At 46.6% G+C, this 26,913-nt stretch overlaps 10 protein-coding genes across 10 annotated transcripts; 5 read left to right on the forward strand and 5 right to left on the reverse strand.

The window, feature by feature from the left end:
* Positions 1-217: 217 nt before the first annotated feature.
* On the forward strand, positions 218-1,494 carry SAMD00019534_096780 (hypothetical protein; the record flags this gene model as incomplete). The annotated part of the gene is made up of 3 exons (XM_012895145.1): positions 218-458; positions 534-1,067; positions 1,139-1,494. 3 exons carry the CDS (start codon positions 218-220, stop codon positions 1,492-1,494), a joined length of 1,131 nt encoding a protein of 376 aa, XP_012750599.1.
* Positions 1,495-2,458: 964 nt separating this feature from the next.
* Positions 2,459-5,046, forward strand: SAMD00019534_096790 (hypothetical protein; the record flags this gene model as incomplete). The annotated part of the gene is made up of 4 exons (XM_012895146.1): positions 2,459-2,921; positions 3,007-4,013; positions 4,101-4,953; positions 5,024-5,046. The coding sequence occupies 4 exons, from the start codon at positions 2,459-2,461 to the stop codon at positions 5,044-5,046; spliced, it is 2,346 nt and encodes a 781-aa protein (XP_012750600.1).
* A 494-nt stretch (positions 5,047-5,540) lies between these two features.
* SAMD00019534_096800 (hypothetical protein) lies at positions 5,541-7,695 on the forward strand (the record flags this gene model as incomplete). The annotated part of the gene is made up of 2 exons (XM_012895147.1): positions 5,541-6,332; positions 6,928-7,695. Coding segments are annotated over 2 exons (1,560 nt in total), but the record flags the coding sequence as incomplete, so codon positions are not given.
* A 68-nt stretch (positions 7,696-7,763) lies between these two features.
* Positions 7,764-8,717, reverse strand: SAMD00019534_096810 (hypothetical protein; the record flags this gene model as incomplete). Its single annotated transcript, XM_012895148.1, has 1 exon — positions 7,764-8,717. A coding segment is annotated over one exon (954 nt), but the record flags the coding sequence as incomplete, so codon positions are not given.
* A 938-nt stretch (positions 8,718-9,655) lies between these two features.
* On the reverse strand, positions 9,656-10,416 carry SAMD00019534_096820 (hypothetical protein; the record flags this gene model as incomplete). The annotated part of the gene is made up of 2 exons (XM_012895149.1): positions 9,656-10,176; positions 10,290-10,416. 2 exons carry the CDS (start codon positions 10,414-10,416, stop codon positions 9,656-9,658), a joined length of 648 nt encoding a protein of 215 aa, XP_012750603.1.
* An 877-nt stretch (positions 10,417-11,293) lies between these two features.
* SAMD00019534_096830 (hypothetical protein) lies at positions 11,294-13,273 on the reverse strand (the record flags this gene model as incomplete). The annotated part of the gene is made up of 1 exon (XM_012895150.1): positions 11,294-13,273. The coding sequence occupies one exon, from the start codon at positions 13,271-13,273 to the stop codon at positions 11,294-11,296; it is 1,980 nt and encodes a 659-aa protein (XP_012750604.1).
* On the reverse strand, positions 13,227-15,509 carry SAMD00019534_096840 (hypothetical protein; the record flags this gene model as incomplete). The annotated part of the gene is made up of 2 exons (XM_012895151.1): positions 13,227-14,865; positions 15,016-15,509. 2 exons carry the CDS (start codon positions 15,507-15,509, stop codon positions 13,227-13,229), a joined length of 2,133 nt encoding a protein of 710 aa, XP_012750605.1.
* A 1,466-nt stretch (positions 15,510-16,975) lies between these two features.
* On the forward strand, positions 16,976-19,815 carry SAMD00019534_096850 (hypothetical protein; the record flags this gene model as incomplete). The annotated part of the gene is made up of 2 exons (XM_012895152.1): positions 16,976-18,875; positions 18,989-19,815. 2 exons carry the CDS (start codon positions 16,976-16,978, stop codon positions 19,813-19,815), a joined length of 2,727 nt encoding a protein of 908 aa, XP_012750606.1.
* Positions 19,816-22,042: 2,227 nt separating this feature from the next.
* SAMD00019534_096860 (hypothetical protein) lies at positions 22,043-23,621 on the forward strand (the record flags this gene model as incomplete). The annotated part of the gene is made up of 5 exons (XM_012895153.1): positions 22,043-22,077; positions 22,157-22,602; positions 22,681-22,783; positions 22,881-23,454; positions 23,532-23,621. The coding sequence occupies 5 exons, from the start codon at positions 22,043-22,045 to the stop codon at positions 23,619-23,621; spliced, it is 1,248 nt and encodes a 415-aa protein (XP_012750607.1).
* A 1,180-nt stretch (positions 23,622-24,801) lies between these two features.
* On the reverse strand, positions 24,802-26,832 carry SAMD00019534_096870 (hypothetical protein; the record flags this gene model as incomplete). The annotated part of the gene is made up of 3 exons (XM_012895154.1): positions 24,802-25,931; positions 25,998-26,368; positions 26,459-26,832. 3 exons carry the CDS (start codon positions 26,830-26,832, stop codon positions 24,802-24,804), a joined length of 1,875 nt encoding a protein of 624 aa, XP_012750608.1.
* Between the last annotated feature and the right edge of the window lie 81 nt (positions 26,833-26,913).

The raw sequence follows: 26,913 nt of genomic DNA on the forward strand, positions 1-26,913 counted from the left end.
TTGTAGTTATAATAGTTGCAATGAATGAGTGTTGCTTGAATGATGTAACTTCAACAAAAGTCAAAGAGATAACTTTGAGATGGGTGAGTCATGAAAGAGAGAGTGGGGGATCTGAATGCCCAAAACAAGTAAGGTTACTGTTTTTGTGAGAGAGAACAGTACAGAATAGAGATACAGATCATAGATATAAATAGACATTGACTATATCGAGAGAGAGATGTACCAGAAGCTAAAGAATATAGATGCTTATCCAAAGACTGTGGATGACTTCCGCATCAAGACTTACGCAGGTGCAGTGGTCACCATCGTGTCTGCCCTGCTCATCCTCTGGCTGTTCATCTCCCAAGTGGGCGTCTACATGACCACCGAGCCACATCACGAGCTATTCATCGACACCAACAGAGCTGAGAAGCTTAGGATCAACATCGATGTCATCTTCCATCATCTGCCTTGTGCATGTAAGTCATGTGTGTCATCATGTAGTTACAACAGCAACTACTAACATCTCTTCATTGTCCAATGACAACAACAAGACTTGAGCCTTGACGCGATGGATGTTGGAGGACATCATCAATTCGACGTTGCACATAATATCTTTAAGAAGCGTTTGTCGCCCGATGGCGGACTGTTGACAGAGGCACCAAAGCAACAGCCTGTTAATATCAAGGCAGTGCCAAACGCTGATGATAAGGCAGAGTGTGGAAGTTGCTTTGGTTCGAAAGACGGTTGCTGCAACACTTGTGACGAGGTCAGGGACGCTTATCAGCACAAGGGATGGTCATTCGATCCCACCGAGATGCCACAATGTATCCGCGAGGGTTTCACCAAGGCCATCGTCGAGCAGAATGGCGAGGGCTGCCAACTGTACGGCTTCATCACCGTGAACAAGGTTGCCGGCAACTTCCACTTTGCTCCTGGCAAGAGCTTCCAGCACGCGCACATGCACGTGCACGACATGCAAATGTTCAAGGGTGCTCTCAACCTCTCGCACACCATCAACAAGATGTCCTTTGGCAACCCATATCCAGGCATCAAGAACCCGCTCGAGGGTGTTGTCAAGACTGAGAGTATGTGATCATCGACCTCTCTTTGTGTTGCCAATAACTCATAGACTAACACAAATCCTCCATCTCTATAGCGACAGGAACAGGCGTGTTCCAGTACTACTTGAAGGTCGTGCCCACTTTGTACGAGGATGACAATGGAGAGATGTTCAACACCAACCAATACTCGGTCACTGAGCACTACAAGGTACTGGCGCTCAAGAGCGAAGACATCAATCAGAGCAGCGGACTGCCTGGCGTGTTCTTCATGTACGATCTTTCGCCAATCATGATGAAGCTGGGCCGAAAGAGCCAGTCGTTCGGATCGTTCATCACATCGGTGTGCGCCATCGTCGGTGGAGTGTTCACCGTGGCCGGCATCCTGGACTCATTCATCTATCAGACAACAAAGACTATCAAGCGCAAGGTTGATTTGGGAAAGACGTCATAACATGTATCGATGAGGAAACACATCAACAACAGCAACACAACTTCATCATCACAGGACCCAATAACAATCAATGTATAATGTCATGGATATCCAACTCGCGCATTCGACTGTACATTCTCAGACTTTGTTTGGATATTATATCATTCAGCCGATTGATTGATGATTGATTGGTGGATGATCATCTGATGCCAGTGCATCCCATCAATGATCCTCATCTTCCACATTATCTGGAAACACGGTCGATCGACCCAGGTGAGGATGTATGTGTAGGTTGGCATCATTATCCGTGTGTACTAATATGTTTATACACTCAATCACTAACTCTCAATCAATCACTCAAATACTTCATATGTTGAGGATGTCTGGCTCCGGCTTTCAGCACTTCCCCAGAGCAGCATGAAGTATGTGGTGTATGATTGTGACTCTCTGGTGCTGTACATATACAATTGCTTAAATATGTTATAGTGGTATTATTAATGGAATATAGCAGCAGCATTGTTATATATCACACACTTCCGATCACTCCCTTCACCATCACCTGACACCCACCAACACACTAACCCCACCCAGTCAATCAATCACTAACTCACTATTCATGGGGAATGTGTGTACCACCACATCCTTAATTGATACCATCACATGCTCTACTAACAGATGTACCGCTTAGACCAACAACATGAATGGCTGAATTAATGAATTGATGGATGACAACTGTCTACTCATTATTGTCACTTCTCACGGAGTTTATCTCTCTCTATCACTCACCTCTATCCAATCTATCTCCAACGTGTTACCATCAATCCAATCTCAAACTGATTGATCAGTCCAGTCCAAACCAGTCCACTCAAGTCAATCAATCACTTTGGATATCTCCAACAACCATCCAGCTCAAACAATCAATCAATCAGCCAATCCAGATAACTTTATATATATTTTAGTGGCCAGACCTGGCAATTAACAAATAATGTACAAATGGTACCAGTCAAGTGGCACTGTTGTGATCAGTTTCCAAGTGCCAGCGAATACAACTAGCGGCGACATAGTCTCAGAATTGGGCACGAACAACTCAATCAAGATTGGATTGAAAGGCTTCACTCCACACCTGCAGGGTACACTATTGTTGGCTGGTAAAGCATGTAGTGCAATGATCAAAGAGGATCGCGCCTTGATCCATATAGAGAAGACTTTGAAGAAACGTTGGAACAAGCTATTGAACAAGTCGACTGCAGTATTAAGAGCGAGGGTGCTCTATGACTATGAAGGCAATGGTGACGAGGGCGAGCTGGCTCCACTCTACACTCACGAGATCATAGCAATCACCGAGAAGGATGAGTCTGGCTGGTGGGAAGGTCGACGAAAGAACCAAGTTGGAATATTCCCCAGCAATTTTGTCCAAGAATTCGATGTGGACTACCAAGGAACCGAAGGTAAGGTGGCAAATGATCAAATCTCATCCCTAAATCCAGATACTCACATTCACTCAATCAATCATTGGAACTATTCCAAACTTAGATATCAACATGTCTTATGAGTTTTCCATGATGGAAGATGGCAAGATTGAGAAGATTCCTTGCTTTGGAAATATTAATTTGAAGTTGGGAGGTGGTGAACGATCACCCGTGATGAGGACATATTCCCAACAACTATCAGTGGACAGTAGCAAGAGTTCATCATCTCCATCAACATCACCAATAGGCTCACCATTACAGGAGAGGGCGGCAAAAGATGACAGCAAGTTGACAAACCTCTGGAAGCGCCCACTGAAGAAGTTGTCCAATGTCATTGCCAGAGAGAGCAATGGAGCAGGTGATGGAGTATCATCAACATCACCTCCAAAGGAAACTGTAAAGACTGTCATATGCAGAGCCAGGGTCAAGTTTGAATATAAGACAGACCTACCTGGAGAGCTATCACTCAGAGTTGGAGAAGTAGTCAGTGTCGTTGCCAAGGACAACTCAGGCTGGTGGCAAGGTGTAAACTCAGCCGGACAGCAGGGCTGGTTCTCACAGACCTTTGTCGAGGAGGTCAAGGATCCTGTCCTTCCACCAACCAAGTCATCAACATCTCCTCTCCCCTCATCACCCATCCAGCGCCCTTCCAACAAATCTGTTACACCAGCATCAGTGGAGACCAAGCTGAAAGCAATCAAGGAGACACCAAAGTTGGAACATGTTAGGAGACCAGCTGCAGCGAGGGGTAGGCGACCACCAACAAGAATGAGAGCAACATGTATTCTCACACCCGAGGAGAGAGAGGAACGTGATAGGCTCAAGTCAGAGTACAACGAGATTGTGTCTTCAATGACAAAGAATGAAGATGTAGTCAGTGGTGGAAATGGAGGTAGCGAGAATGAGGATGATCCAGAGATTCAACAGATTATGTCAATCATTGATGTACCATCGATAACAGTTAACTCTAATAATGGATCTGGACATAGTAATGGACATGGACATGATAGATTATCAAGGTATTCAACACTTCCAACTAGACGATCAGTGATGTATGATAACCTGGAAATGGTAAGAGCGATTCCTGAGAGCACTGCTCGATCAGAAGAGAAGCCAAGACCCAAGCCTATGCCTCGACGACCAATCACTCCAACAAAGGACATCGTGCCAGGTCCAACTCAACAAGATCCAACACAATCACCATCACCAACACCATCACCAGCTCCATCTCCAACAAAGCCAGCACCACCACCTGTGGCCAAACGACCAGCCCTCAAACCAAGGGCGTCAGTTGCTTGCATTGAACATTCGGCCACGATGGCTTCGTCCGCTCCAGCACCATTCGCACCACCAACATCACAATCCCCACTCCAACATCGAAGAGACATAGACAAGGAGCCAATCAAACAGGTGTCCAAGCAAGATCCTCCTGGTGGCCAAGCCATTTCCAAGCCCATAGTGACACCACCTCAATCATCCGTTGAGACATTGTTCAAAGAGCTACCAGCTATCACTAATCATCTGGCCAGCATTCATCTACCCAAGGCAACATTCGAACACCTGGCACACCCACTCATTGATGACTTCATGTCGATTGCCGCATGCTCAGTGCAAGGTAGACGTTGGAACAGTGGCGACTTGTCCACAGCAAAGTCGAAGGACGAGGTCAAGGTGCCAGCCTTCCAAGTCATCTGGCCAGTACTCTACAGCATGCTCTGTGATGAGTTGGGCGTGGACGAGGTGCGACGCGCTATTGACTCGCATCCCAACCCCATGGTGCGCAACCCATTCACATTGGCTGGCGCCCTTGTCCAGACCTACCTCTATTCGCAGCGTTGTCCAAATGCATCACAACGTTTGGCTCGCGTACTATCCAAGTTGCAACAGGTCATTGGATGTGAAGACCCAGTCACATGTGACCTCGTGTCCTACCTCTCCCAGCGCAGCATGGTAGCGAGCAACCATGGTCAAGGCGAGCTTGGCAACACAGCCAGCATCCTACAGAATGCTGGTGTGATGACCACTGAGCATGCAGACCTTGCACTCGACATCCTATATCAACTCAACTCGATACAGATGAGTGCTACACAAGTTGCAGCACTAGCCGCCACTCTCGCAGCCAACAATGGCAAACTACCATTCAMCCAACAACATATTACCATTGTTGAAGAGTAGAGATATATATACCTGCACTTCCTCCACGACCTCCGATCAATCCACGACCAAGCAACAAGATATTATAACATGGCAGAGTGATAGTGGAATAATGATGCTCATTGTGCCAGGAGTGTTGGGTGCATCGATTATCACGCCATCGACCAAGCACATCAATGAGAAACACAATGAGTTCCGACGACGAGTACTCCAATCATTCAAATAAACTCATCACTCTCGCTTCCTCTCTTTGTACATACAAGTCAACATAATTTGTAATAATTATCTGTAGTGGAATGTTCAAGAATGAATTGATTGATTGAATGGGAATTGAGGTGTTTGTTGAAGTTTTGGTAAGTCCACGACAAACAAAGTGAAGCTCACTCTCCCACATTCATTCATTCATTCATTCGCGAGACGCGTCAAGAGATAGAGAGGTAGAGAATGAGCGATCATCATCATGGCAATGGCAGTAGTAGTAGGCGTCATCATGATGATGATAGTGTAGGAAAGAAGAGAAAGAGTATTGAAGACTCACATCATAGTAGTAGTAGACATGGAGACGAAGTTGACACAGACGATCGAAAGAGATTGAGATCCGACACTCATCATTCACATAGACGTGACTCACGCGAGCGTGATAGAAGTAGGAGTCGCAGTAGAGATCGTTATGACAATAGAGATAGAGATAGAGATAGAGGAGACAGAGACAGAGGTGATAGAGATAGATATAGATACCGCGATGATAGAGATAGAGATAGAGACAGAGATAGAGACAGAGATAGAGAGTATAGAGGTGATGAGAGAGGATATGATAGACATAGAGAACATAGGGACTCTGGTAGACATTATAGAGATGAGCGATCACATCATGATAGCGAGAGAAGAGACCCATTCACAACATCACCTACACCAACTTCAACGACACCAACACCAACATCATCCACACCTCTATCTACAATGGCTTCACCATTACCATCTCCACATACCAGTTCACCGCCACCGACCAATCATGTTGTGTCAAATGGTTCATCGCCCTTGGTTACAACTCCAACAACAACAACACCACCGACTACTGCAGCGACTGCAACAACATCAACAACAACATCAACAGCGGACAGGATCAAAGAGATTGCTGCTAGATTGGCAGCAAGAAAGAATGAAGTACAAAAGGACGCGATCATCTTGGAGTCATCACCAATTGTTGTAAAGCCAGCGCCACAACAACAACAACAGACTGCTGCCACTGCCGCCGCCATCTCCGCGACTCAATCACCAATCCCAACACAAACTCAAACACATACCGAACAGCACGATAGGAAGCAGAACAAGGATGTCGATATGAAGGAGAAGGAGTCATCATTGGCACCAGTTGAGCAGGAGGAGCAAGAGGGCAGCATGTTCTTTGATCCACGTATATCACAACACAAGAAGAAGAAGAAGACATTGGATGCATTCAAATTCATCAAACCTGGTCMAATTCAGTAAGAAGGCCGACCAGCTGAGGATGAAGCAGTTGAAGGAGGAGATCAGCAAGCAGATGGAGCAGAAGGGCTCGAGCATCCTGGACAGGGAGCCAAACTTCCAGGTGGATGCCGTGCCAGACGTCGAGTGGTGGGACAGAGACCTTCTGCAGGACAAGGACAAGTGGAGCAGCACCCAAAGCGACACGCCCTTCTACGACACATTCACCTCAATCGACACGCTCAGCCAACATATCGACACGGGCGAATGGTTCTACGTGGAGCATCCCGTGCAGATCCCTGCGCCACAAAACAACGCGCCACTGCCGAAATTGAACATCATCCCACCGCTGAAGGAGCGCAAGAGAATGAGACGTATTCGTCGTGCGGACATGTTCCGCGATCGCCAGGAGCGTGTGTTGGACGGACGCGAAGCACCGCCACCCGACAAGGTGAAGCTCAGCAATCTGATGCGCGTGCTCACGACACAGGCCGTGCTCGATCCCACGCAGATCCTTGCCAGCGCACAGGCACAGATGGAGGAGCGCGTCAATGCGCACAATCAAAGAAATCTCGAGCGAAAGTTAACACCAGAGGCACGCAAGGAGAAGAATCAACAGAAGCTCAAGTTGGACAATGCGCGACAGATGATGTGCGCGTTGTTCAAGGTGCACGACCTATCACACCCCCTGCACCGCGCCACCCTGGACAAGTTTGCGCGCAAGTCCATTTCTCATGGCTGCGCGGTGCTCAACAACAACTTTTGTCTGGTCGTGATCGAGGCTGGACCCAAGTCAATGAAGAAGTTCAAGAAGCTCATGCTTAGGAGGATCGACTGGGCTCAACCACCTCCAATCAAGGAAAAGAAGGAGGGTGATGCTGATGCCATGGAGGATGGCAGCGGCGAGAACTCAGCGACATCATCAATCAACAACAACAACATCATCAAGCCAAAGGATACTAGCAAGCCCAACTACTGCCAGTTGATCTGGGAGGGTCCTTTGGAGAAGGCCAACTTCCAACAGTTTGATATCCAACAATGTCCAACCGAATCCCTTGCTCGCCAGTATCTCCAACAGCACTCGATACCTCATTATTGGGACATGGCCAAGAACTACATGGGCACAATGTACTCATAGTCGTCGTCGTGTCGCAACAATGGCCCTGATTGGACCCAAGTAAAGTATATACTTGTATTACATTATAGTTTGGTTGATGGTACATGTATGTCATTGTTATGCAATTGAATTGATATCCTTTGTTTCCTACTGTTGCTGCTGCTGTCCTTGTTTGGGTCAATGTCTCTGAACAGGAATGATACCACTGCAGCTTCAAACTCATCTGGTTGATCACGATGTAGATGATGTCCTCCAATGAATATCTTGAGATTTGATCGTGCAATTCTTGCTGCCATTGCTTCTTGACGCTTTGGTGATACATGACTGTCTGTAGCACCAAGTAACAATGTATGCGCAGTGATGTTTGCCAGACTATCCCACCATTCTGGTGTTGGTGTTCTAATCTGATTGATGACATAGTTTGACATCTTGTAATCGAATCCACGCCATAGTGCAACCAGTATAGTCCTGATAATACCCATCGATGAGAGTATGGACATTATACTTAGTGGTGCCGCCTTGACTTCTTGCTCAGGCTCGAGTAATGGCTTGGATGGGGTGTCCTCCAGTATCAATCGACGAATACGTCCAGGCTGTGATGTGGCCATTCCCAATGCTATCAGTCCACCAAGTGAATGACCAACAATGTCAAACCGATTGATATTCAATCGATCCATCAATGAGAACGTATCACCAATGAATGAGTCTATACTATAATCTGCAACAGCATTTGATCTACTACTCTTTCCATGTCCTCTCAAGTCTGGTATAATCACACGTCTATTTGAATGTTTGCGTACAATTGAATCGGCCAATAACAACCAAGTATAACTAGTACTAGCCATACCATGTAAGAATAGTATTGGACATGACTTATTTTCTTTGTCTATGTCATTGTAATTGATATCCTTGTTGTTTGAGTCACCATCAACATTGTCTGAGTGGCCTACTTGCGCTTCAACATCTAGTATCTTATTAGTTCTGTAAGCAATTGTTACATTATCATTAATATTACAATAAAGTATCTCTTGTGATAACATTATCTCTATGTATGTATGTGTATGTTGTAGTAGTAGTAGTACATGTTGTTGATTGAATGAAAGAATGAATGAGAATGAAAGAATGAAGGACTCATGACCCCCACCCTTCATTCTTTGAAGGTCACATGTCACTCAAACAGTTAATATCTGTTTGAGTAATGGATTTAGACAATGCCCTGCGTTCATTCAGATCCCTTGAACTAAGATGGTGGAGTAGATTGAATGAACAACAACGTAGTCAATTGGATAACATTGGTTTGGATGTTGGCAACATGACTTATTATGCAGAGGTCATGCTCACGGCACACGCATCAAAGCCAATGATGTTGTTCACCTATCTACCAAGTGATTGGTGGCATTCATTTCATGGTCAAGTACTTATGGCCAGTGGATTGCTGGACCTTCCCGCTGCCGCCCCCGCACTCAGACTACGCTGCTTCAAGAAGTTGATCACACCCAACGAGCAATTTGAACAATGCTATGCACTGGTATCCAATCGACATGTACTCTCAGAATCAATCGAACAACTATGCCAAGTGGATCAAACAGTTGTCAGTGAGAGTAGACTTGCACAGTTGTTGGACTATCCCACTGCATTGCCAGAGTCATTCACGTCAGAAGAAGTCGCTACTGAAGAGCAATACTATGATGTTGGATACTTGGATGGACAAGGCAGAGCTCTGGTCAACTACAATGCACTTCAATCACAACTTGATCAACCCGAAGTTGTTCAACGAATCAGACAACATCACCAACAATGCAGCGCACTCTACCAACGTGTCTTTGACGAGCCACTCAAACTTGCGATTGTTCGTCTTTCAATCTAAGATCCAATCAATCAATCAATCAATCAATCATAAAGTGATATTGAACAAGTATGCCTAACTGTTTAATGTTGGACTAAGGATGAGGGAGGTGGCCAATGATGACGTGGACACTTACTGGGAGGTTGGCTGTGGGACCATTCTGAGGTATGGTCTGACGGTGTTCCAACCGCCTGGGAAGAGGGTCTTGGCAGCCTCGTCGTTGACGGATGGCACGATGACACAGTCGCCACCGACCTTCCAGTCGCTTGGGGTGCCAACCTTGAACTGGTCGGTCAACTGGATCGAGTCGATGACACGGATGATCTCGTCAAAGTTGCGACCGGTCGACATTGGGTAGGTGATCACGGCCTTGAGCTTGCGGTCTGGGCCAATGAAGAAGACGGAGCGCACGGTGAACACGCTGTCGGTGTTGGGGTGGATCATGCCGTAGAGGTTGGCCACCTTGCGGTCAACGTCGGCCAAGATTGGGTAGTTGACGGTGCAGCTCTGAGTCTCGTTGATGTCCTTGATCCACTCGACGTGATCAGCAACACCATCAACACTGAGTGCGAGTACCTTTGTGTTTCTCTTGGCAAACTCTGGAATGAGCTTGGCAACTCTGCCCAACTCAGTAGTGCAGATTGGTGTCTTGTCTAAGTTGATTGAGTATGATTGAGTATAAATGAGTGTGTGAGATGGGTACTTGGGGCTTGATGCTGGAATAGTTCCATTCAATCAATCAATCAAATGAAAGAAATACACATACCCTTTGGATGAGAGAACAAGATTCCGTAACCAGAACCAAGGTACTCATAGAGTGTGATTGGTCCTGATGAGGACTCTTGTGTGAAATCTGGACAGATATCTCCGATTCTCAAGTATGATTGTGACATTATGTTTGTTATATTATTTGTTTGTTAAAGTTATAATTATATATGATCATAAAAGTATGATGATGAACAACAAGTTTAAGTTCAACACCTACAACATCGACATCATCATTAACATCAGGCTATTTCAAAAGCAACTTCCAAATTGGCATTGGTCCCAAGTGGGGTATTGTTGTAGTCGGAGGCTCAAATTTTAGTGTGTCAAAGGTACCCCAACATTAAAAGTATCTTCGATGAAAAAACAGATCACGATTATGACCTTCGCAACAACATGTATTTTCACTGGACCAGTTATTATTATAACTAGTTGGTATTTATTAGGGAAATAGATGATTAATGAAATGACATCGAAAGAGAGTTGATTTCCAAAGATGATAACAATTTTGTCATATAATTCCAAGAGCATTGGTTCTTATGAAAACTTCCAAAATGACATGATTCCGTCTGCATCTCCTCTCTCGGTCGCTTGGAAAAATTGTGAATTAACCTCCAGACAGTCATTGAATCAAAGATTTCGAAATTGTAGTCGGGGAAGCACTGCAGAGTTACTGTCGAAACTGACTTGAGCAGATGCAATAATGAAGAGGGAACATCCTCACTCATTTTTCTTTGACCACGACGTACGCCTATTCGGATGATACGATGTGAATTACTTTTGTAAAGCTCATATTGGCAGCGATGATATTTTGGAGGGTCCATGAGAGTGGAAAAAATAAAATAAAATAACTGAACTCCGGACATCCACTACTAAATAATAATAATATATTAGTATATCCGAATAGGATCGCCAAACTCATTGCCAAAGTAATCAAAATGAAAAAAAAAAATTAATTAATAAATTATTATTAGTTATTAATTATTATTTATATATATATTTTATTTAATTAAGATTAAACTCTTTGATTGCTTGAAGTTGCTTGTTACGCTGTTGTTGAACCTGAAGAGTTGGGAAACCAGTCAGACGGAAGAGGTTGAATTTGCCCAGCTCCTTGGCAGACTTGGATGGCACAAAGGTCGACACGGGCTTCTCGGGCAAGTAGTTGTCGGGACGTATCGATACAAAGTTGGGGTCGGCCAGGTAGGCCTCGTGCAGCAGTGCGTTGAGCAGTGTGCGGCACTGACGCTTGTTCTCGCTCTGCGACTTGTGATTGTTGGCGACGATCTTGAGCACGCGGGTCTCGGCGTTGAAGCGGCTGCTGGTCATCTCGGCCAGACGGCGCTCGACAACCTCGGGCAGGTTGAGTGCGGCGACGTTGACCAGCATGATAGCCTTGCGGTTGATCCAGAAGTCCTCCTTGAACTGGTCCTGAGTGTTGTGCGAAACGATAAACTCGAATGGGTAGGTGGGCAGATGCTCGCGGGGATACCAGCGCATGGCCTGGTTGAGTGGGTCGATGTGCTTGTCGCCGACCTTCTCTGGGCCGAACCACTCCTCGCCCTTGCCCTCCTGGAAGTGGCGGTACAGCTCCGACTGCTCAAAGAGCGCGGGGTCGGGCGATGGTGCGTCGTCCTCCTCGTCTCCGTCCTGGTCGATCTCGCCCTCGTCCATCTTGGGCTGGCTGAACACTGGCAGCGGGTTCTCCTGGCCGCCCAGACGGAACTTGGCCAGATCGAATGGCTTGCCCATCAACCAAAGGTCGTGTGAGTTCATCTGGTTCATTGTGTAGCCTGCGGGTCCAACAACATCGCCTGATGTATCCTTGCTGACCTTCTTTCTAATGTCCTCCTTTGGTGGCAGTGCAATGACTCCATTGTCCTCAAACACTGGCATCAACTCTGTGTACACACGTCTTGGATCATAGATCGCGTCTCTATCAAATGTGTTGGCGTCCTCCACTGGTGCAGTGGTGGCGGTGGCGGTGGTCTCAGTCTTCTCGCTGCTGCTTGTTGTGTTGTTGTTGCTGCCGCTGCTGGTCACTCGCGATGAGCCAGATCCTGAACCTGTTCCAGTGGTGGTAGTCGAGGTCGCTGATGCTGAGGTTGATGTTTGAGTGGATGTGGATGAGGTGGTGGATGACTCGCCAAACTTCTTGCCTGGCGCAAGAGAGTCCATGATATCTGGGAACAAATCGGCGTTGGCTGGATCCTCGATGATCTCTCTGGGCACGGGGATGTTGTCTGGAGCCTCCTTGAGGGTGGTCTCCTGTCTGACAAGACCAAACTCGGTCAGCTGATGTGTGATCACTCTGACCAGATCGGTGTCCTTCAGGGGCATCTTGAAGAGGACGTCGCGGTCCACCAGATCCTTGAAGGTGGTGTCGTAGGCAAAGCTCACGTCAGTGGGCATGTGGATGTCGCCGAGGTCGGCGCGAAGCACGTCGTAGTCGTGCTTTATGACGCTCTCGTTGAAGATGTTGTTCTTTAGGTCGGCGCGGTACATCTCGTCCAGGACGTCCGACGCAGTCTTCTCGTTGACGGGCTCATTCATGTACTTGGTGGCGATGCGCTCCACCTCCTTGAGCTCGAGCTCCATCAGCTGGTTGGACAGTGGGCGGAAGTCGGGCATCTCGTTGATCTCCATTGGGATGATGTCGTCGTCAGCCTCGGCGAGGTTCTCCTCCTTGACCACGGCCAGGGCATCGTTGAGGTACTGCTCATCAAGCTCCTCCTCCTCTGCTGCGTTCTCGTCCTGCTCGGCAGAGAACACAATGTTTCCACGCTGTGACTCCTTGACCTTGGCAACCAACTCCTCCTCAGAAGTGATGTTGACAGCAGCGGTCGATGATGACGACTGCTGGGGCAGGTCGCGACCCTCCAAATGGGCAATCTGGTTCTGGAGGTCCTCAATCTCAAACTCGCGTTGCAGACTGTATCTACTTGCCAGATTCCTTCTCGCTGAGCTTGGTGGCGAGCTCGGCATTCAGCTGCTCGAGTCCTGAAATGCCAGACTTCATGTTCTTGAAGGCGCCGTCTTTGTCATTGGCGATCATCTCCTTCATAATCGCATCGGCCTGCTCGTTGGTGATGGGCTCAGGCTCGGCTGGGTCCTCAGGTATGTCCTCGTCGGGGAAGGACTCTCTTCTCTTCAGCTTCTCCAATGTCTTTGTGGAGATGGACAACATAGCACGCTCCTCGGGTGAGAGGTAGACCTCGCTGTCGTCATCCTCTTGCTGTCCCTCCTCCTCGTGCTGGTTCCTCAGTGACTTGCCCGACTTGTCGCGGCCGCCAGCGCCTGGCACACTCTCGCCAAACTCTGGCGCGGCGATGTTCTTGAAAGCCAGACCATCCTCTTCGCGCTCAATCATCTCGGCCTCTAGGTTGACCATATCCTCCTGGTTGATGTCTTCGCCCTCATCGTCAAAATCGTCGTCGAGCTCGGGCATCACGTCGTCCTCATCGTCGTCATCCTTCTCCTCCTCGTTCTCGTCGAGCTCCTCCTCTGGGAAGGCAATGTCGAGGAACTTCTGCTCGTTGTACTCGATGCCAGTGAGCTGCTTGGCGGCCATAGCCAAAAAGTCTGTGGCATTCTTGGCCTGTGTGATGGTCTTGGCCACAGGCATGTCCTGGTCCACCTGGAACTTGCGCTCCATGTCGTGGATGATGCGCTTGTACTTGAGCGACAGCTCCCAATCGATGCGCTCGCTGGTCGTCAGCTGTGCCTGGATGTTGGCGTAGGGGTCCTCAATGTTGTTCAAGCTATCGTCTTCCATGCGCTTGGTGATCTCGTCCTCGGCGCGATCCAGCTCTGCAAAGTCTGCCTTGCTCATCTCCTCTGGCTTCTTCTTGGCGATGGCGCTGATCTTGTCGTTCATCACATCGCTGCCCAGGTCGAACTTGTCGATGGCAGTCTCGATGGCCTTGCTGCGGAGTCCGGCGACCTTGATGCGGGTGGCGCGCACGCTGCTGGGCATGTCGACGATCTGGCGTGTGGCGATGATGGTCTCGTTGATGTAGTTGGCCAGTGTGGCGGGCTCGAGCTCCAGCACCATAGTTCTCAGATTGTCGAGCGAGTCGGCAAACTTCTGCTGCTCTGGGCTCATGGCCGAGTTGAGTGGCGACATGCCATCCTCGCCGATGGAGTCGATCGCCTCGTCGATCAGCGCGATCACAGAGTTGTAGGACTTGGGGTTTCTAAAGTCAAAGGGGATCATGGTGAGCTGCGTGATGTACTGCTCGGCCAGCTCGGCGTCCTTGCCAAAGTCGTTGTAGTCGTCCTGGATGAGGTCACGCGACAGGTTGAGGGGGTCGGTGATGGCGGAACGCGTCAACAGACGGTTCCAGGCCTCGTTGACCATGTCAGGGTTGGCAGCACTCTTGTCGAGCGCACCATTAATGGCGTTCCTGACAAAGAGCAGATCTTGGAAGTGACTCTCGAGTCCACTCAACTTGCGCTTTGCCGATCCCTTCAACTTCTGCTTCAACTCACGTCTAATCTTTGAGTTGGCCGATCTGTGAATAGTATTGGCTTCATTAATCGTGTCCTTGAACAGTTGTACAAGAGGTGCTTCGAACCTGTATGTCATTGGTTGATTGATTGATTGAATGATCGATTGATGATTCCATGATTGAGTGATTGATTGATTGAATGTGTTAGCCATGCCTGTGTCATAGCCATCATCACTGACTGACTCGTCGACGAGTCAATCAAACAATCAAACTTACTGTGTCTTAAAGTCGTTCAATAGTCTTGCGATGTACTGTGTCTTGATGTCTGAGACTTGGTTGTAAGATAGCTTGACGCTGCTGAACTTTGAACCCTTGAGCTCGGCCTGCTGCTTGGCGGCAATGCGTGCCAAGACCTCTTCGGTGGTCTCCTCGGGCACAAAGACGTCGTGCATGTCGACGTTCTCGCGCTTGGCCAGCTCGTAGCCTTCGTAGTTGTCCTCCCAGCGCATGAGCTTCAGCTCCTTGAGCGTGGTGTTGGCGATCATGTGGTCAATGTCGATCTGCTCCTCGACGATCTTCTCCTCCTTCTTCTCCTGTTTGCGCGTGTCGATCACCAAGTCGCCCTCGTCCTCAAACTCGAGGAACTTGGACTTGCGACCGCTGCCCTCGCTCGAGTATGGACGCGCGGGCAGGCCCGTCACGGGCGCTGCCTTGCGCGTCAGGCTAGATACGTTGTACTTGACAATTGACGAACAGCAAGCTCTATACATTGTGTGTCTTGTGTTGTCTGTTGTGTATGTATATGTGTGTTGCTGTGTTGCTTGCTTGCTCTGCTGTTCAAATGAATCGCGCAGATGGAGCTTTGGACTTTAGTGTTTTGTTTGTTTGTCTTTGTGCTTTTTCTTTGTTTGTTTGGGTCCACACTCAATCGAAATTCATCAGCATTGATCAGAATAAAAAAAAGACGAGTAGTCAACCATACGTGTGTTTTTCAATCAAACACGAGGTTCGGTTAATTGTACACAGTTAATAAGGTGTTTATTGATACATCCAAAGGGTCCTACTCTTTGGACCTTCCCTTCAGAAGGCAATATTGGTTGATCGTTGACTCAATGATGGTCCTTTATCACATTAACATTAATGGGTGTTTGTATCAATATTGGTATGACCATCACTTGAAAGATGGAGGCGCGAGCTCACTTCCAAAGTATGTATACAAGCCAGAGTAACCAACTTCATTGATTCATTCATTCATTAACACACACATTGATCAATCACACACACTCTCTCTCACACTCACACAACACTACTCACAAAGGTAATCAATCAGCTGACTGAGGGTGGGTCATCATCACCTGATGGGGTGATGGATATGTGTTTGTATTTGTATCATTATATATGTGTAGGTAGTTATTGTATCTGTTGTTCTCTGTCTGGCGCACATGGTATATACCTCTGCATGGCATCGATGGAGGTGGAGGTTGTTGGTCCATTGCCAGCAAGCACCTCAATGTTTGTTTGTTTGTTAACGCCAGTGTATGAATGATTGATTGTGTTCACATCACACAAACACATACATATCATTAAATAATAATAAGTCCATTCTACATCATTAGTAAATAGCTCCTACTCTTGATTAAATAATAATAATTCATTGGTTATTCATTAATATTCATATTGACAATCAATCAATCAATCACCATCAATATCGGGCACCCGACATTGTCTCGCCCACATACCATCAATCAATTCGATCAATCAATTCCACCATCTCACTCATATGTTTGACTTCACCGTCGCTGTCTACACGTTCCTGCTCATAATATTACCTGTGACCATACTACGAAAGCATATTCAACGAAGTGCATCCATCGTCCAACAACTCTGTACTCTTCTATTTTTGTTGCCTCTGGCTCTACTCTTACAACTTCTCAACAACAACCTTCCTTCCTCCACATCCACCACTTCCACTTCCACATCCTCCACAACATCCACAACATCGACTCCAACAACCACATCCACTTCCAACTCGCCTGCTGTCGAAAGTCCCAGGAAACTTCCATCCACTCGCCATCCAACAACACCTGCACCTGATCAAGCATCTGAAACAGCACCAAATTCAAACAACATGGCTGAACAGATCGTGGATACTCCATCAGATCCATATACATCACATCTAAATAATAATAATAATAATCATCTAACACAAGAAGTTGAAGAGGAAACAGAAATAATAATGCCAGAGTCATCACCAAAAGTACCAAGAGTATCACTTTCAGGAATATCTACACAGTTGGCCACATCTTCAACTACATTGAATGCGACGTCTGGTGGTCAGGACTCACCTCGCGGATCAAAGACACCAACAAAGTTGACACCAAGACGAAGCAAGGACAAGGACAAGGATGATCACACAGGAAGTGGAAATAGTTTGATTGATAAATTCCCACCTCTGGCATTAATATCACCGAGGAAGAAACATGGCAAGAAGAGATCGAGCAGCATAAGCAACAACAATCATTCACCAACAATTCAATCACCACTCACAGATGCCATCACAAACAATCCATCAGCCGACGAATCTTACTCCTCTTCCTCAACTTCCACAACGACAACAACTACTACTTCTATATCAACAACAACATCATCAGAGATCATAACAAAGATTGAAGAGTTGGATTCATCCAAGTTATCATCATCAATCACAGCATCAATATCTGACTCATTTTTATTTGAATCAGAGTCGACTTCGGTGTTTGGCGGGTCAGACTCCCAGACAAAGGTTGCAGAGGACACTACATCGGATGTACAATCATTGGAATCTGATCAGAAACATAGTGGAACACCTCCATCATTCGAAACAAATGAGTTACCAGTCATCAATATACCAGTGAATAGCAATAACTCCAGTCCAAAGAAGAGCTTGTTCTCAATATTCCGAAGGAACAAGCCTGCCAGCACCAACAACACCCCGATACTCATACCCGAGAAGTCACCAGCAGGTGGTGCTCCCAAGTCAGCTCATCTGTCCTCGGCCAACTCTGGTGATCAGAAGAAGAACACTCAATCTCAAAGACAACTGTCCAATAGTTTGGACTCGACTTCCACCCTTCGTGTCTCGCAGACTATGCCAAACAGTGCCATGTCCAGCCCATCGCCCAACATAATGCCCTTCTCACCTTTGGTCATGTCCAGTGGAACCATCCCCTCATCACCCCTCCGCACATCAATCCTCCAGCAAAAGCCCAGGGGATCAGGTGCTTTGCAAAACTCCCTGGGCGTGGGGTCCGCGACCAAAAAGGGCCACCAACACGAGTCCAATCTATCATTCAGCAATAGCAACACAACAAGTACAAGTAGTACATCATCATCATCGACAACATCATTGAGATCACCAGCAGTATCAACGACATCAACAGCCCCGCTGTCTATGCACACCTCCTCCCCAAGCACTGTGGCGACTGACACGACATGGCTGATGATGGCGTCGAACTGGGATGACTGGTCAGACGCGAGCAATCGTGCGTTGCTCACCAAGTACGTCTACCAGGGCATCCCCGACCGCTTCCGACCGACAATGTGGTACAACATGTCCAACATGATACAGCAGCTGTCGTACATACCGTCGTGCACCGAGCTGGCCATGAAGTACAAGCAGGAGCAGCTGCAGCCGCTCACGCCCATCTCCACGCCGTCGATGCGCGGCCAGCTCATGTCATCCTCGTCATCATTGGCCATGTCCCCGCCACCCCTCGACACTGCCAATGGCAACGCAACATCGTCTCGAACGTCGCCAATCACATTGTCTTCATCATGGCCACATGCTCAGCATCAGCATCAACACAAGCACAAGTGCTTCTACAACAGTATACTGAAGTATCCATCGGAGCATGAGGAGCAGATTGATGTTGATATACAGCGTTCTTTCATTGATATACCCGATCAGCAACGCGATATTTACGCCGACTCGCTGAGACGTGTGCTCAAAGCCATCTCGCTGTACGACTCTGAGATGGGCTATTGTCAAGGCATATCATTCATTGGATGCATACTCATCACACGTGTACCAGAAGAAGAGACATTCCACATCCTACTACGACTGCTCGAAGGTGTCATGCGAGACTTCTACATCATAGGTATGTGCGCCAATTCGCGGAAACACACGGAAACACGCGGAAACACCCACACGGAAACACGGCAACACGCAGGGCAACACATATACTTACTCATTCAATCAACGAATCAATAGGAATGCGAGGACTTAAGCTTAGATTATTCCAACTTAGTAGATTGATGCGAGAGTTGTTCCCTAAGCTACACAAACATTTGGAGTCGATTGAGTTGGACTACACCATCTTTGCGTCACCATGGTTCATGACAGCATTTGCCTATCACTTGTCAGAGGAATGTGCAGTTCGTATACTCGACGTCATCTTGCTGCAGGGCATCGAGGCATTCTTCTCAGTGGGCCTGGCAATCTTCCAAACGATCGAGGGCGACTTGCTCGAGTGCGAAGACTCATCTCAAGCCATGGAGTTCTTCCGATGCAACGCCAAGCAACGAATCGAGATCAACGCGTTGATGGACACAGCGGCGCGCATCCACATCAGCGCCAGCCAGCTGGCCAACTTTGCCGCGCAGTTTGAGCAGGAGAACCCCAAGCCGGTGATCCCGAGCGAGTTCAACCCAGAGGCGGCGGCGCCCGAGAAGGTGCGCAACCCCAACTGGGTCGTTAAGAAGTACAAGATGAAGGAGTACACCAGCAATCTCGAAGAGGATCTGGCCGTGATGAAGCGTGAGCTGTACAGCAGCATGCTGCGAAATGATGAGGAGCGCGCCGAGCTGTCCAAGCATCTGCAGGATCTGGCCGAGCACGAGTCATCACTACTACAAGAGCGTGCCATACTCGAGGTCAACAACCAGCAACTGTCCAAAGAGAACCAAAAGCTGCGAGAGCAGCTCCAAAAGGCCAGCTCGTGCAATGAGTACTTGGCCAAAGAGATGCATCAACTTCGCGCCAAAGTGGACAAGGAGGTGTGGACCAAGAATCCCAAGCAAGAGATCAAATGGGTATAGTCCTCTGATCAGTGGGACGCCATGCCATGTCCGCATGGACCTGGAATCAATCCGTCCCATAATTTAACAAGTTCCCCACCCCACCCACCATTCGCGCGCCCGACCAATCAATCAGATCCCAGGATCATGTAGAGATATTAAAGTATAGTTTATATATTTAATAGTATAACTTTGGTATTGTTGGATTGGATATGATGGACACTTGTTGCCCACCTTTGAGCATGCTTATGGCTGGATGCACTGGCTGGTTTATGTTGGGATAGGTTACACCTTGACATTTTCCATTGAGATAGAATGATAATGTATGTTTACCATTACGATTGTCTATTAAACAACCTACTCTATCACCTTGTATAAACCTTCCACCATACGTCAATCCATTACCACTCTTATGTGACTTGTGACCGTCTGCCTGGTATCCCCAACCCTCCTTGCTAACATAAGTATTCCAACACTTATATCCAGCTGGGACAATCCCAATCACCAAGTGGAATCCAGTTTGATTCGGACTAAATATTAAGTGTCAGTGATCATTCCAAGTTGATTGATTGATGGATGGAGGGGACATACCTGAGGCAATCAATGGAGACCTCCCAATATACACAAGTGGCATCGTCTGGATTGATGGGTTGGGTGGCTCGAGCCATTTGGTAGAGTCCATGATAACTGTCACCAGTGTGTTTGAGTGACAGTCCATCAATAATGAGTCTATCACCTTTGTTATTGACATCCCATTCCCCATTATATAGTTTATGTGACCAATAAAATTGTTTCCAGTCCATAACACCTATTGACTCGTCCTCATTATACATTCCAAATGTAGAGTTGGACAATGTCTAACAAGATTGATTGGAAAGTTAGTCATTGAATGAATGAATGTATGATTGAGTAACATGTACCTACCTTCCAAATGTATTGTTGGTTACATAATATATGGAAATATTGATTGATCTGTGAAAGATTGATGATAGATTGGACATCAAGGTATTTGAATATACTATGTATGATCTCAACTGGTAGGTATTCGATATATAATGGTGTCTGAGTTTGTTGAAGTTGATTATTATGAATATTTGATGATTTGGAAATTGTGTCTATGACACCAGCGACACCACCAAAGTGTCCCGCTCTTGGTTCCCAACATTGATTTGAAGTTGTAGATGTAATAATATTTGTCTTTGCCATTTGTTATGTCTCTCTCTCTCCTCTAGGATATGAATGAATGAATGAATGAATGAATGAATGAATGAATGGATGAATGGATGAATGTACAAGTCAAGTTCAACTTTGATGTTGATCTAGCCAACCCAAGGGGAAAGTTAACCAAAGTCTGGGGTCACAATGAATGTAGACTGACTACCATGACGGACCTTACTGACCTAATGACCCCAACCAAGGGGCATGAGCTCGCCACTCACTTTAAATTAAACATTTGAATCCAAATTTCCTCGGTGCGATTGCCGACAGCCATCACCTGCCTTTTATATCCATGAGTGTGCTTAATTCAATCAAAGCCGTCTTCCCTCTTTGTCACCTGTCTTGGGGGTGGTGCTGTGGGTGAAGTGATCACTTTTTTTTTGAGCCCGAATTCGGCACAAGTACCTAACTCACTGCCTTCAGGTTGTGCTTGCTGGTCTCTACCCATTGTTGGGAAAGTGAAAGTGATAATTAAACTTGTTGTTGTTAATGGGATAAATATATATTACAGATAGATAAGACCAAAATATATAATAACAATATATATATCTAGATATATTCAATCTTTCGAGAAATTATTAAGAGTTTGAGAAGCTGCAAATGACTGATTGATTGGATTGATTGTTTGATTGATTGACAGTTCGATTGTTTGATATTGTATCCTTACATTGAGTGCAATCAATCAGAACTTTTGTATCCACACATTACATTACATGTTTGATTATCTGTATCAAAGTTAGTTGACCACGTATTGAGTGCGGACTTGACTGATCGACAGCTGATACTTGGACCACATCAAACTAGTGAAGGAAGTTTCGTGTTGCAAAACAAACAAAAGTCTTTAGATTTTTTGAATGATTGACTTGTGAGTTAGTGTCGTCAGTGAGTCCCAAAGAACCACGTGGAGGAAGGAGGAACATAACTATCTCTTCTTGCTTGCTTACTTCATCCTTATTCATTCATATTCATTCATATACATACACAGGGTATTCGAATACCATTATAATATATATACATATAGCAACTAACAATGTTGAGCAGTTTGTTCATTCTTGCAGATACAGGGTATGATTGATTGAAAGGCCGATGGCCAATTAACAACTGACCTAATCAATCAATCAATCAAATATTACAATGTATTTAGTGATATTATCATCGAGAAACATTGGAGAGGTACAATTAATAGAACAATATGCGAACAGTTCTGGGATCATAAGTTGGAGGCAGAGAAGAATGGTACTGCTGTGTTGCCTATTATAACGACACCAAAGTATTACTTGATCAACATACACCGTCCATCAATCTATCTGCTGGGCGTGGCACAGTGCGAGAGCTCACCACTGCTCGTCGTCGACTTTTTGCACCGCATCTACGACATCTTTGTTGACTACTTTGGTCAGACCATCAACGAAGCCTCCATCAGGGACAACTTTGTTCATGTCTACCAACTATTGGATGAGATGGCCGACAATGGTTTCCCATTCACCACCGAGCCCAACTTCCTAAAGGAGCTCATCAAGCCACCCAACGTCGTTTCCAACATCCTTCATGGTGTCACAGGTTCATCAAGTGTATCCGATATTCTTCCAAGTAAGTTGATAGATTGGTTGATTGAGTGAGCGAGTGATTGATTGATTGAGTACTGACATGCCCTCCTCCTTTGATAAGCTGGATCTCTCGGAGCCATTCAATGGCGTAAGACAGGCCTCAAGTATACATCAAATGAGATCTTCTTTGATATCATCGAGGAGATTGATTGTATTATTGATAAGTAAGTCAAGTTGCCCTCTTTAGGCCTCAGCCCCGAGGCCTTAGCCCCCGCCCCACCCCCACACTGACTCTCACACTCAATCAACCATCATATTCAGCAATGGATTCATCGTATCTTGTGAAGTCAATGGAGAGATACAGGTCAACTGCAAACTTAGTGGAATGCCAGACTTAACATTGACCTTTAATAATCCAAGGATGTTGGACGATTGCAGCTTCCATCCATGTGTAAGATACTCGAGATGGGAGAACGACAGAGTGCTGAGCTTCATCCCAGCGGACGGCAACTTCAAGCTGATGAGCTACAGGATCAAGGGTGTCAATCAGCTGCCCGTCTACGTTAAACCACAGATCAGCTTTGGCGAGGGCGGTGGCCGCGTCAACGTGATGGTCGGACAGAAGATCCCCACGGCCAAGGTGGTCGAATCAGTGTTTGTTACAATACCCTTCCCCAAGACGGTGTCGGCCATCAACCTGAGCGCCAACGTTGGCGCTCACGTCATTGAGGACTCGACAAAGACCTGCAAATGGAACATTGGCAAGATCCCAAAGGACAAGACGCCCATGCTCAACGGCAGCATCAGTCTGCAAGCTGGTCAGCCCCTACCCGAATCAAATCCATCCATCATGGTTCAGTTCAAAATACCAATGTATACTATCTCTGGTTTAGGTGTATGTATATTAGTTCATTCGTGATTGTTACCGTTGTTGCCACAACTCCATACTCATACTCAATCAAACATACTTAGGTTGACTCTCTGGCCTGTAGCGAAAAGTACAAGCCATATAAAGGTGTCAGGAGTGTTACTCGCGCTGGCAAGTTCCAGGTCCGTGCATAAAAGAAGAAGATACCAAAGACAAGAGAAGACTGAAAGAATGAATGAATGGACGACGATCACAACAACATCAACAACACAGCGTATCGGCATTGAACAAGCAAGCCTTCGAAGACTACGATTGATTGATTGATTGATTGATCACACATTAGATTAAGAACTAAACAATATATATTTGTTAAGGAATGGCGCGAATAGCAATTCCTATTGACAAACGAACATCACACCTTTATTATTGGTATTTACAATTACTTCAACTTGCATGACGAGGAAACTCATACTTCCTTGTTGCCACCACGTGCACTGATACTCCAGATCCACCTTTAGCTAAACATAGACTGCTAATAAGTTAGTACAACTGATGATTGCTTAATATCATCACAACTTACATTCTTCTTCACATTGATAAGAGTATAGTCTCCAGCTGGATATGGGGACAGAAGGATGTAAGGAGGAGCAACATATACCACTGGAACAGGATTTGGAGGTGGAGGGAGGGCCCTATGTCTTAGATTAGCTCGAACCAAATTAAGTCCAGTAAGGATCTCTTCTTTTGTACATCCTTGGGGAAGGGACTGCATTGCCGGCTTTGAATCCGCATCTCTCCAGAAGACTCGTACTTTTAATTATTAGTGACCATTATACAAGTCTAGACTTGTGTCCGATACAGTACTTACCAGGAGGTTCAGTGATGTAGATATGCTCTATACCAAAAGGGATTAGATCTTTGGCATTTGCAACTGCTCCATTCACAGTATCAGGATGATACTCGATCATACATCCTTGGAGATTGCGCAAGTTGTACAAGCGGATACTTAGGGGATTCTGGAGGATTCTTTCTTCGAGGTCACAATACCTTGTTTTGTCGTTGACAGTAACATCAAAGTCAATTTTGGCATAGTGTACTGTGATCTGATGGAATGGTGTGACAACTAGAGGTGCACCAGAAAGGGGAGGATAGGTAGGGAGAGCGACAGCAGGGGCAGTTTGGTAGTCGACAGCTTGTTGGTTATTCATTATCTGATTTCTGTCAATGATCGACACATCTAATATTATTTAATAAATATAATTAATAAATTATTAATATAATTTTATTTTCCAATCAATCAAACAAACATTTTGGATTAGGGAATAAGGTTATTGATACATTTATTTATTAAGTTAAGTTAATAATATTAGATACTTATGATGAGCCAGAATGGATAAATAGACTTGGTTCAACATTGTTGTTGAGTGATGTTGGATTCCAAACGCGGATGTTTGACACTTGACAACTGATCTCGAGGATGGAACGCTCTTGTGGTCCACTGGACATGGTGCTGCTCGTCAGGTTGATGCCCAGTGAGTCGCTTGGTATCAATAGACCGATGGAGAGTGGCGCCGATGGGTTGGAGCTGAACATGGACTCGGCCGTCTGCGTCAGATTGTTCGAGATGATCCTTGGACGCTCGCTGCACACAATGTAGCTCGAGTGGATTGGGCCGTCTTGCAGGTTGCCGCTCGAAGCCACTGCGTTGAACTCGTCGAATCGCTGCTGTTGCTCGGTGGGCGTTGCTGGAATGGTCCCATCGTCAGATTCGCGAGACACCAGCCGAGGCGGCACTGTGTCGACTTCCTCGCTTGGGATGATTCGAACGCGCTTCTTCTCTTGTTGTGTAGGCGTCACCAATCCCGGCGACTCGGGTTCGTGCTGTCTCTTCTTGGATGCTGTAGAAGACGTTGATGTTGTGGGTGTAGCGGCTGGTGGGATGGCCACGGCCACTGCTGATGTTGGTACGTACACCTCGTTGGTGTTGATGTCTTGCTCAACAGTGTCTTCCTCGAGCGCAAGAGAAAGAAGATCACTGTTGCTTGGCTCGCCAACCGAGGCGATGCTTCGGCGTGTGGCCAACGAGTTGGTGAAGGATGGCTGCGACTGTGATGGCTGCTGTGGGTTGAGGAAGATGCCAATCGAGAAAATGAGTATGAGGAGACAGACGCCAGCGGCCTTGGCGTTCTTGGCACGCATCGACTCGTGCTGTTGCAACTGCTTGGTGATGTCTGGGTTGGACGTGGCCAGCTGCTTCATCACACTCTGCAGGTAGAGTACCTCGTCGCGCAGGTCGGTGTTCTCGCTGGTGAGGTCGCTGATCTTCTTCTCCAGGTCCTCAATGTATATCTTCTTTCTCATTCTCGACAACTGAGCACTCTCGCGGTTCTTCACCAGTCTACGCTGTTTCTTCACCGTACGCTCATCACCCGTATTCTCATTGACCTCGACTGGCTCCTTGCCCGTCAGTTTCAGCAACTCGTCTCTTGTCAATGGATGTACGACTGGATGTGTCGGTTAGCATCGTGCGTCGTGTGTCGTCTGTCGTGTCGAGTGAGAGTGATACATACGATTCTGCAGACCTTGTTGCCATGATGGTCTCTTCTTCTGCTTGGTTGAGCCTGATGTGGCAGAGCCGCCGGCAACAGACGACGATGGGTATGTCATTAATTGTTGACTGTCCGATGAGAAGTCGGTCGAGGGAGAGGACACGGAGCTAAAGTCGACGTCACAGTCGCGCAAGATTGATGGTGATGATGATGATGCAGAGGACATATCGATTGGCTGCTCTGGTGATGTTACCGTGCTGCTGGCACCACTTGGCACATCGGCAAATGGTGACATGGCCATGTCATTCTCCACCTTTATCTTTGTATCTCCGAGGCAGTACTGCTGCGCGTCAATCTGTATCGAGCAGTCTGAAGATGTAGTTATGTCGTCCCTTTTGGTCGCAAGTGTGATAGTATGTTAGTATATCGTCTTGGGTGGCCTTTGGAGTCTCGCGAGATTGAGTGTTGACATTGGAACATACATTGGTTGAGTGTTGACCATGAAGGAGTGAGTCTGGGAGGGGTCAAAGTAGTTGGTGGTGTTGTCTATGAAGCAGGAGTGCTCTGGTGAGGAGCTGGAGCTGCTGGCTGAGCTGTCGTGATGCATGGCCGAGTGTTGGTGGTGGTGGTTGGGCACGACCATTGACTCGCCAGGCTCAAAGGACATGTCGTAGCAGGTATCTATCTTGTTCACGAGGTCCTCTGACAGGAAGTAGTTGACGAATGAATCGTCATCAAACATATTTGTTGTGGTGGATGTGGCTGAGGCTGAGGCGGGGGCTAAAGCCGTGGACATGGTACACAATGGGTTATTCGCGCTGGCCTCGTCGACGATGGCGCTGGCATGTTGTGTCATAATGTATGATGTTGAGTCCATTTTTGTAATTATTGATTGATTGTATGTATTATTGATTGTTATACAAGTTATGTATGATTG

The sequence above is a fragment of the Acytostelium subglobosum genome (assembly GCF_000787575.1).
Source record: "Acytostelium subglobosum LB1 DNA, scaffold: scaffold23, whole genome shotgun sequence".
Taxonomy (NCBI): domain Eukaryota; phylum Evosea; class Eumycetozoa; order Acytosteliales; family Acytosteliaceae; genus Acytostelium; species Acytostelium subglobosum.